Source organism: Nematolebias whitei, chromosome 17, assembly GCF_014905685.2.
Source record: "Nematolebias whitei isolate Nwh7 chromosome 17, NemWhi1, whole genome shotgun sequence".
In the NCBI taxonomy this organism is placed as follows: Eukaryota; Metazoa; Chordata; class Actinopteri; order Cyprinodontiformes; family Rivulidae; genus Nematolebias; species Nematolebias whitei.
Genome location: NC_056514.1, coordinates 25978915 through 25990275, shown reverse-complemented (window position 1 = coordinate 25990275; position 11361 = coordinate 25978915). Strand labels below are relative to the sequence as shown.

Genomic DNA, 11361 nt, shown 5'->3' with positions numbered 1-11361 from the left:
CCAAGTTTTGTTTTCAGTTCAATAATGCGAGACATGACTGTTCTTTGCTCTCAGCTGGGCGCTGCCACCCGCCTGGAGGGGGTGACACCCGCTGCAATTGTGGCTCTCCTCAACTATGTACTTGTTAAGGAGAAACCAAAGAAAACGATACAAAGAAACCAACAGAACCAGGAGGAGGAAAGAGAAGAGGACCTGTGTGCAAGGAATGTTTCTTTACCTTAATGAAACGTCAATTTAAAATGTAAAAATGTACTTTTGTAAAATAAGCCAATAAAAACGTTGTTTGCCTTCTGTTTAACAGAATGACTTTATTTAGTAAAATAGTTTAAACAAAATATACATATATACAGTAAACTCTCCTTTTTTGTACAAATGGAAAACTAAAACTCCTCGGTGCTCCACTCCTCCCACAGAAGCTACGTTGTGAGTAATTCTAATCCTATTAACAAGACGGTGAGCAGCATTAAACTCCTCGTGACCTCCTCGGCACCGCTGCTGTCAGGAACAACATGGCCGTCCAGCTCAGCGGCGCCTCTCGTGAAGAAGCCAAACGGAAACTTCCAGTGAGGTTGAGGCAAACCTCGGGGGGGTTTGGGGTAAACTGTGGTGTCAATAAAGGCAACTTTGGTTGTCAGGACGAGAGGTGACGATAAAGGGCACTGGAACATAAAGACGGAGAGTTTTAAATACTGAAAGCAGAATATAAAGGAAAGGTTAGCTGTGGTTTTCAGAATAAGAACGTGTTTGTGTACCTTGACTTTTTGACAGTGGAAGAGAAACTGGCCTCCCAGGATGTATTTCTGAGGAAGGTCAATGAAGCCCTGACGAGCCCACAGCACTTGAACGTAGAGGGATTGAGGGAGGAGGCAGCCTGAGTCACACGTTTCCTGAGAGAGAAAACAAAACTAAACAGAAGGTTCACCAAATACAGATCTGATGCTCTATTAATATTGACAACATGCAGAAAAAGACAGGATCATTCTGTGGCTCTAGGGGACCAGTTTATCGCGCATCACTTATTTACTACAGGTTTAATAGAGTTCAGGTATCTAGACTCAAACACACCTGTAGTGCATTCACTCACACATCCATTTATTACATCCTTAACTAGGTGGTACCTGTGAGCTGAGAGGACACTCCTGCCTGATGACTCTCGTCCAGTCCGGTTGTGAGCCAGAGTTCATGGCTATCACATCGGGAGCTGCAGGTCCTTGCAAAATCCCATAAATCTGAGACCGTAGCTTGGTGCAATTACTCGCAGAGGAACTAGACGGGAGATTTGACAGAAACTGGGAATGTGATTTGTTTTAATCCTAGATAGTGGGGTGGATTTCTTGACGACTAAGTGTTAATAAAAGCTGAGACAAAATGGTGTCGACTCACGTGAATGTGCAGCCGGTGATGCTGTTGTGGGGGAAGAGGACGGCCGCTCGTCCACTGGGGTCAGAGGAACACTCTCCACCTTGTGACAGCCCAAGTAATGTCAACTAACTCACTGTTTAGGAACTGTGATAAAATAATGGTACTAAACATGGCAGCTCAAATAAATTACAGCTTCTACAAGTCTTATTGAGGATACAGGCTGCACTTCGCCATCAAAACGACCAGTGACTGGAGACCCCACTCGAAGTCCAGCAGAAGGTATAATTGTCTCTGGTATGGGCCTGGATGGGATCAACTGCAATAAATTTGTGATTATACTAGTTAAATTCATACTTCATTAGGTGAGGTAAAATACAGAGCAGGTTTAAACTACTTGCCTGAAAACGTACAGAGTGCGTCTGTAATAGGAGCTGATCCAAAGTCGAAGCAGTCAGCTCAACGTTGATTGTTGCGTATGAGAGTTCACCCCTGCCTGTGTAACCTATAATAAACTCAACCTGCAGGGAAATCCGAAGAAGCACAGCCGAGTCTGACTTTAATATGAACTAAAATACAGGTGCTGGTCATAAAATTAGAATATCATGAAAAAAGTTCATTTCAGTAATTCCGTTCAAAAAGTGAAACTTGTATATTATATTCATTCATTACACACAGACTGATATATTTCAAATGTTTATTTCTTTTAATGTTGATGATTATAACCGAAAACTAATGAAAACCCCAAATCCAGTATCTCAGAAAATTAGAATATTACTTAAGACCAATAAAAAAAGATTTTTTATAAATGTTGGCCAACTGAAAAGTATGAACCTGAAAAGTATGAGCATGTACAGCACTCAATACTTAGTTGGGGCTCCTTTTGCCTGGATTACTGCAGCAGTGTGGCGTGGCATGGAGTCAATCAGTCTGTGGCACTGCTCAGGTGTTATGAGCCCAGGTTGCTCTGATAGTGGCCTTCAGCTCTTCTGAATTGTTGGGTCTGGTGTATCACATCTTCCTCTTCACAATACCCCATAGATTTTCTATGGAGGTCAGGTGAGTTTGCTGACCAATTAAGAACAGGGATATCCTGGTCATTAAACCAGGTACTGGTAGCTTTGGCGCTGAGTGCAGGTACCAAGTCCTGTTGGAAAATGAAATCTGCATCTCCATAAACTTGGTCAGCAGCAGGAAGCATGAAGTGCTCTAAAACTTCCTGGTAGACAGCTGCGTTGACCTTGGACCTCAGAAAACACAGTGGACCAACACCAGCAGATGACAAACCATCACTGACTGTGAAAACTTGACACTGGACCTCAAGCAACATGTGTTCTGCACCTCTCCTCTCTTCTTCCAGACTCTGGGACCTTGATTTCCAAAGGAAATGCAACATTTACTTTCATCAGAGAACATAACTTTGGACCACTCAGCAGCAGTCCCAGGCGAGACGCTTCTGACGCTGTCTCTTGTTCAAGAGTGAAGAGGCCTGACACAAGAAATGCGAAAACTGAAACCTATGTCTTGCATACGTCTATGCGTGGTGGTTCTTGAAGCACTGACTTCAGCTGCAGTTCACTTTTTGCGAATCTCCCCCACATTTTGGAATGGGTTTTGTTTCACAATCCTCTCCAGGGTGTGGTTATCCTTATTACGTGTACACTTTTTTTTCCTACCATATCTTTTCCTTCCTGTCGCCTCTCTATTAATGTGCGTGGACAAAGAGCTCTATGAACAGCCAGCCTCTTTAGCAATGACCTTTTGCGTCTTTCCCTCCTTGTGTAAGGTGTCAATAGTCGTCTTTTGGACAACTGTCAAGTCAGCAGTCTTCCCCATGATCGTGTAGCCTGAACTAGACTGAGAGACCATTTAAAGGTCTTTGCAAGTGTTTTGAGTTAATTAGCTGATTAGAGTGCGGCACCAGGTGTCATCAATATTGAACCTTCACACAATATTCCAATTTTCTGAGATACTGAATTTGGGGTTTTCATTAGTTGTCAGTTATAATTATCAACCTTAAAAGAAAAACATTTGAAATATATCAGTCTGTGTAATGAATGAATATAATATACAAGTTTCACTTTTTGAATGGAATTACTGAAATAAATCAACTCTTTTATGATATTCTAATTTTATGACCAGCACCTGTACTTTCCCTTTGAAACAGATTTGTGTGGTAACTCACCTTTTTCACTACATTTAGACATGAGTTGTTTTGCTTCGCTGGTGAAGGCCACTCAGCCTGTGGAGTCACTGGGATCTGAAAACAGTTATTAGATCATTGTCTGAATGTTTATGAAGCATTCACACTGTTGTGATCCATTTTTCTTCCGTACGTTTTTCGGCACGATTCTCGTCCCGCAATTTTTAAGCTACTTCAAAAAATCATATCAAAGCGTTCAGCTCGTTAAAGAGAAGGGTGCTATGACTTTTGGTATTGATGCAACTTTAGCCTTTTGAAATATTCAGCCTTTTCTGCCATTTTTTTTTCTCATAGGAAATGAACTGAGCTCATTTTACGTCCTTCAAATCTTTAGATCTGTTTACAACCTTTTACTGCTCCTTTCACATTTTGTTCTGGTTCAGCTTCTTTCAGCTTCCTTGTGCAAATTTAAATTTTTTCAGCTAGTTTCAATGTTTTTCTAGCTGTTTTGTGCTCTTTTCAGATTCTTTCTGCTAACTACAACATTTTTGTGCTTCTTATAATTGCTGCTTGCTATGCTCCTTTCAGCTTATTTCTGCAAGTTTCATCGTTTTCTACTATTTTAGCTGTTTTTATACTAATTTTAGACTTTTCAGCTAATTCCACCTTTTTTGTACTCATTTAAATATTTTTAGGCTTAATGCAGCAAAAATGTGCTCTCCACTTCCCTTCCTTCTGGTAATTTAAGCTTATTTCTGTCTTTTTAACTACTTTTCGGCTGTTTATTGCTAAATTCAGCTTTTTTCAAATAATTTAAATTTTTTTCTGCTTCTTTCAGCCTAACTGGGCAAACGTTTTTTCTGATTTCTTCTGCTACTTTAAGGTTGTTTTATGTTTTCAGCTAGCTTTTTAGTATTTTTAGCTAATTTTAGCTGTTTTCAGATAAATTCAAATTTTTTGTGGTAATTTCTGCTTCTTTCAGCCTAATTAACTTCTTTATGCCAATTTCAGCTTTTTACGCTGCTTTCAGCTTTTTTCTGCTAGTTTCAACTCTTTCTGCTATTTCAGCTACTATTTAGCTGGGGTTTTTTTGTTGTTGTTGTTAATTTCAGCTTTTTTTTTTAGCTAATTTCCTATTTTTTGTGCTCATTTCTGCTTATCTAAACCAAATTCAGCAAATATGTGTTCTTTCTCTTTTCTTCTGCTAATTTAGGCTTGTTCTTCCATTTAAGCAACATTTCAGCTGTTTTTCAGAAAACTCTTCAGCAATAAGTATTCATACTGCATTTTTGCAGGAAATGCGATTTCTTTAGTTATATTTGAAATTAACCGTTTTTACTGTTAACATGCACAATATTTGTGACCCATCACTTCAAATCAAGGATTAGGTCAGATCTGGTCAAAAGGAACTAAGCACATTTTCAGATTCCTGGTTTTTAAGCTGCATTTCGATCAGCCTGTTACACTGAGTGGTTCCAGATAAAGGACTTGTCTTGCTAATTGGGATAACCCCTGGAAAATGGGTCCGAATCCTATTTTTCAATTCAGTTTATTTATATAAGTCACAACAGAAGTCATCTCAGGGCACTGAACAGAAACATTCATATATAAAATAATAAGTTAACATTATTTATCTGAGGAGCAGACTGCTTTGAGTTTAACTCCATCACAGGCTCTCATTTTGAGCAAGCATGAAGGCGACAGTGGAAAGGAAAAACTCCCTCGTGAGGAAGAAACTTTTAACAGAACCAGGTTCAGGACAAGCGGCCATCTGCTTCAACCGGCTGGGTTTGAGAGGCAGGTCAAGAATCGCATTTTATTTTTCCAATTTCAATTTTTAATTTATTATTTATTTTTTTATATTTTTAGCATATTCTAACAAGGATTTTTTTTAACCTAATTTGAGAGAGGGAACGTCATCCATATAAGGATTTGAGAAATATCAGGATTTGCAAGCTCATATTGAAAACAACTTTGCTAGCGCGCAGAGAAGAGTAGAACTTCAATTGTACAAAATCATGAATAAGATTTAACTCAGTGAAGGCAGAAAAACATCAAGAAAATTCAAAAGTTTGTGCAAAATGTCAAACCTGTTCACAACTTACCAGAAAATCTGATGGTATCACCACCTGGGCTGTTGGAATCTGTAACAAAACATTTCATGAGGACTTGTCTGTGGTAAGACGACCAGCAGTACTGTTGTACTTCAAACTATCTGGATGAAATCCTGACCTTTATCAGATTCATGTCAGAGAAGTAGGAGCGAGCGCTGAGACTTGGATCGGTGTCACAGGACTGAGACGTCACCACGCGGGAACAAGACAGCGATGACGACCTCAGAAACTCTGGAAACAGAGTGAAGATAGACGGCAATGAAACAAGGAGACTTCAGCAGCTACATGTGACATAAACGTGCCGAATATTAGCACAAGATTGACGATGAAACATATTTTCAGGCAGCTCCTTCCTCATATTGTTGTAATAAAAAATGTGTTAAATATAAAGTCAGAACTCAAATTGAGGTGTGAAAAAAAAACCATTATTAAAGTTAAGACATTTTTTAGACATGTTTGTAAAAAAGTGCACAATCCTTTGACAAAAGTAAATCTCCATCAGTTACACATAAATGTTTAAAAATGCTTTAGACATGTAATACATCTAGCAAGAGTAATTTCAACTAAACATTTGGGAATCTGGAAGATGAAAGTGGAAAACAGCAGCTTCTACAACAGGAATATAATCCTAATCCTGCGTCTATGACGCTTCGAAAGGATCAGCTGAAAGCCTTATCATGACTTTACCAATCATTCCCAGTTTCCTCTACAGTCCTTTCTTCTTTTTCTTTTTATTATATTTTTTTTTTACCACGACCCTTTGGAATGTGACGTGAACTCACTTGCAGGGTTGCGGTTGAAGCAGAACGCTGATGCCGCCCCTGGAGACGGCTGACGGAGGAGACTCCGCGCAGACGAATTGGAGAAAAACACCTGGATAACGTCATCCGCCTAAAAAAGGAAGGTTTTATTAATCAAATACATTTATTGGAAACCTCCAAACATTTTGCTTTGGACAACTAAACTAAAAGAGAAGCGAGCTGTTTGACATTTACCCTGTAAAAATCTCTGCTGTGTTTGATGTATGTATGTCCTGCTGGGGCGAAGTGGTACGAGTCTCCTAAAGCTGGATACTTTAGGAGCGCAGGGAGGGACTGAGGGACACCAACTGTCAGGGGAGAGAGAAAAAAACTATGTTATACATCAAGATAATAATATTTAAAACAATATTACATCAGTAATTCTCTGTTTACCTTCAGGTTGGACACAAAACGAGGTGTCAGTCACAGAGACGAGAGACGAGTCCACGTTGGCTCTGAACACGAGCCATTTGTCAACGCAGACTCCTGTTCTGTGAAATTAAAGCGATGTTGAGTTCTTTTACATGCTGAAGCATGCATCTAAATGTGTGTGTAAATGTGTGTGTGGGGGACTTACGGACGTCCTTGTGGACATCCAGTGAAGACAGTTGTTAAATTAGCAACGTCGCAGTCCGCCGTGTCACAACAGCAGCCGATGTCACAAAAATCAGGCGTCAGATCGCAGAGACAACCTGAAAACCAAGAGAGAAGGCTGAGGTTTGACAAAATAAGATCAAAAGACTTGATAAGAGTTGACAGCGTAAGTTGCAAAAGAAGAAAATCGTAAAATGTTTGAGCCTTTGAGAGAACTAAATAGTTGTATATTAAATAAACACAGACAAAACAAATAAAGACATTTTACAACCAGGAGCAGCTGATTAACATCTCAAAAGCTCAAATAATATCTCCGCTACAGCCCCAATTCTCAAATGAGTTGAAAAGAAGGCACCGTAGATGCATTCCCGTCTCCTTGCCGGCTGTGCTCAAGTGCCTGACCACTGAGATCCTGAAGCTTTCAGGAAGCATGGCTCATGTCAGCAGAAGGACAGGATCGCCCCCCAGCACCTGCAGCTGGCTGTTCGCAGCGACGAGGAGCTTGGCAGGCTGCTGGGAGGAGTGGCCTCTGCTCAGGTTCTTGAGATGGCTCTGGGAGGAGTTCTGCCCGGCATTCGGGCGGTCCTGCCGCCCGGAGGAACCGAGAGGCCAGTCTGGGTGGACGGATCGGACGCATCTGACTGCAGCCAGTTTCTTTGGATCCGCTGTGGGACGGACCTTTACAAGAGATCCTTCCTGCCTACAGCCATCAGCATCTATCACATCTCTTAATGAAACGAGCTACAACAACATTTAATTTCCCTTTGGGATTAATAAAGTATTTTTGAATTGAATTGAATAGCGTCAATCTGTTTTATCGTTTTATACAGACACGATCACAACCTGGCGTTAAAACACCTTCAAACTGAGGACATTACTGAATCAAATATTCCAGCTTTAAGTAAAATATATATTTGGATTTAACATAATGACACAAGACTGGCTGCAAGGAGATGACGACTAAAAAGGTAAATATAAGTAAAAATAAAAAGTACAACACAAAACATGGTTAAAAATGAAATCTGAAAAACAAGATTGGGACAATAAAGCAAAATATTTGCAGATTTTTAATTAATTTTTTTGTAGTTTAGTATGTTTTTATGTATCTGAACATGTGGAGTTGTTATTTAAGCAGATAACCAATGTTCCTACATCTGACAATCTAATTTACTACACGGAGGAAACTATATATAAAAAAACCAGTAAGATTAAAATTTGTATCACAATCTTGCAGTGATTTTTTATTTTAGGATTTTCTCAGAACTGTTGAGAATAAAGTGTCACTAGTTGGGCTTGAATTCTTTGGAAAGCCATCACAACGAAGTCAGTTATGAAATCTGTTGCATAAAGAAAACATAAGGACTAAAAGATGTCTACCTTCTGTAGACAGCACAGTCTTAACGGTGGTTGATGATGGAGCCTCGGTGGCCGCAGAGGGCGCCTCAGACACCGGTGTAGCGGTTACCGTCAAGTCCACTGTGGTTACCATGGTGACCAGAGCGGGATGAAGAGTAGCCTTCTGAGTGGCCCCTGTCCCGCCCGGAGCCGGGGTGGCCGAGCTGGATGAACCCTCTGTTGTTGGTAAGGAAGTAGAAGCGGTCCCACTTTCAGTGGCTGCGACAGCCAAACGACCGCAGGAGAAGATGAAAACATGCAGCGAATACAAACAGAAAAACATCATTTCGCCGACAAGAGCGTGAAACTGTGAACACACTGAGGTCCAACCAATTAGTTACACTCACAACCTGTCCGCATGATTTGAAATAAAAATAGTTTTGAGCCACTCAAGTTTATAAGCTGACATTTTCCAAAGAAGCAAGTGGCTACATGCTAAATCCGAAGCAAGCTTCTGGTTTCCAAGGAAGTTGTCATGCGGACTTCCGGTTCTAGGGCGGGGCTACCGTAATGCACGTAATAGGAAAGAAACTGCATTTATCACCATTAATAGCTTCTTTTAAGACTTGAAAGTCTCTTGCATTTGTAACATTTTTATTTTGCCGTTTCCTCAAATTGTTTATTTTCTTTGCTAATTATATTTCTATTCATAATTTCTGCTTAGTTTTTCTTGTCATATCAACTGTGAACATGTTTTTCTTGTTATATGCCTTGTTCTATTACATTTTGTATTTTTTTTCTTTTCAGTAAAGACAAAAAAATAAAATGCATTTATCAGTAAGATAGACTACTCTGTGAAAATAGAACCAGACAGAAGAAAAAATACTTTAGAATAGAATAGAATAGAATTATAACTCTGGCATAAGCCATTTCAACAAGTAAATCCATGATAAATAGCTGATGTGCGTTTTGGGTTAATACAGCACATATGCAATAGCTGTCTTGGTTTTTATTAGTACTATTGTTTTATTGGTATTTTACTACAAATTTGATCATATTTTTATCTTTTAAACAATTTTATTTTGTTTATCATATTTTATTATATTTTATCATATTTTATCTACGATGTTGTAGTCTTGTGAAGCACTTTGGTCACCTGTGGTTGTTTCCAAATGTGCTATGTAAATAAACTCTGAATTGAATTGAATTATACAGTATGTGCCTGAAAGGTTTTTAAAGGAAAGGACATATTTGTGGTATATACACACCTAAAAAATTTTTTTTTTTTTAATACAAATAACTAATGTCTTTTCACTGCATGCTGTATATGTGGAACTAATTTTAAAAGAACAATTTATAATCAAAAAAAAAATCTGCACAATCAGTCACCTTTTTCACTACATTCATACAGTTGAAGTTTTATTAGGTAGGTCTGTCAAAAAAAAATTAAATAATAAAATCTGTTGAAGTGATAAATGACTGTTCACACTCTTTGCACAGTATGTTCTCGCAGGTTATCAGGTTTCTTAGTAGAACACCTAAAGGTCGAGGTCAAGGTTCTTTACTGTCATTCACACTGCATGTGGTGAAACGAAATTGTGTACACAGGGTCCCAGTTACATCCAACAAAAGCATAAATTGTTAAAGAAAAACAGATATGAACTAAGAAATACTCTAAACTAAGAATACGCTAAACAATAATGCAAAAACATTAATAGGCCGACAACAGCAGTGCAAACATGAGTCTGTGTGAGCAGAGCTAACGACGCAGTGTCTGCTCTTTGTATTGTATAGAAATGCTTCTTCTCCACCCTCCAGATCGTCCCTCCCCTCCTGCCTGCATGTCAAAGAAATCTTGATGAGCTACTAAAACTTTGTCTGTAGGAGTTTGATCCAAAAACGGTGACACTCACAAGTTTACACAACACGAGAGTGAATTAAACCAAGTATTAAACACGGCTTAAGAAGATTGGAAGTAACTAAACAAGCACCTGATGCAGTTTCTAACATGGGTTTGGAACAATAAAAAATATAGGTGACATTTTGGGATTGATGTTATAATAATAAAATGCTTTAAATATTTTATTCAGATATTAACTTCTAAACTAATCTATCAGAATTACATATTCAGGAGGCTTGTTTCTGTGTTACTGCGCGCCACTGAAAGGTGAAGGCAGGTGATAGTGATTTTTTTTTTTACTTTGTCTGTCTGTTAGCAAAATATCTCATGAACAATAGGGCAGATTTTACTGAAACTTTCAGTTAATATTTACTGGATGTATCTGTGCTACCGATTACGTTTCGTAACCAAGCCATTTCAATATGGCCGCCACAGTAAACTCAATTGAGAAGACGCAAAAGTGGAGATAATTCTGTTGGTTTTACAGACATTGAGCTAAAATTTGGTGTGGTAGTAGCTTAGAGCCACCTTCAACACATACTCTAGCTGCTACTTGTTGCACAAGATCTTTGCGGAAAAACTGTGAACCAATCGTGACTGTCTGGTAGAAAAATATCTCATGAACCACTGGACATATTTCACTGAAACTCCCAGAAAGTAATGACTGGATAAATGTATACAAATTATTAACGTTTGGAGTCAAATCAGTTCAAGATGGCTGACAGAGCTATCATTTATATCAAACACGAAAATTCATTTTACTCTGCCAATTTTACAGACATTGAGCTAAAGTTTGGTGTGGTAGTAGCTGAGAGTAATTGACAACATCTGCTTTAAGTGCTGATAGATCATCAAACTCTGTAATTTCCCAACATAAAGTGATCTTGGTTCAAAATTGTAGCATGAAAATAAACAAACACAGTCCTGAAAGTAATGCTAAGTTATTACTTATAAATGTTGCTTTTCAACTCTTTTTTAAACATTGGTTTATCAGTCAGAATTATTCAAGACTGATGGCATCAACAACATATTCTCTTCCTTCACCTCAGTTTATATATATATATAAACAGGCAGGGAAGAGAATATACTCATTGGAAGTCGACATTCGAAGATCGG

At 38.7% G+C, this 11361-nt stretch overlaps 2 protein-coding genes across 2 annotated transcripts in view; one reads left to right on the top strand and one right to left on the bottom strand.

Annotated features, from left to right (window-relative positions):
- Window positions 1–295, top strand: part of LOC119423495 (protein MTO1 homolog, mitochondrial) — a 10451-nt gene extending 10156 nt beyond the window's left edge. Inside the window, exon 9 of the mRNA XM_037690890.1 lies at window positions 18–295. Coding sequence (XP_037546818.1) covers window positions 18–222 — 205 coding nt within the window. The 3' untranslated portion in view covers window positions 223–295. The remainder of the gene's footprint in view (window positions 1–17) is intronic.
- Window positions 296–348: 53 nt separating this feature from the next.
- On the bottom strand, window positions 349–8748 carry LOC119423618 (tectonic-3). The gene is made up of 14 exons (XM_037691021.1): window positions 8388–8748; window positions 6994–7108; window positions 6810–6907; window positions 6612–6724; window positions 6399–6507; window positions 5735–5847; window positions 5608–5646; window positions 3545–3619; window positions 1761–1880; window positions 1580–1678; window positions 1384–1487; window positions 1119–1266; window positions 753–887; window positions 349–659 (listed from the first exon to the last, which is right to left on the bottom strand). Exons 1-14 carry the CDS (start codon window positions 8689–8691, stop codon window positions 417–419), a joined length of 1815 nt encoding a protein of 604 aa, XP_037546949.1. The 5' UTR covers window positions 8692–8748; the 3' UTR covers window positions 349–416.
- Between the last annotated feature and the right edge of the window lie 2613 nt (window positions 8749–11361).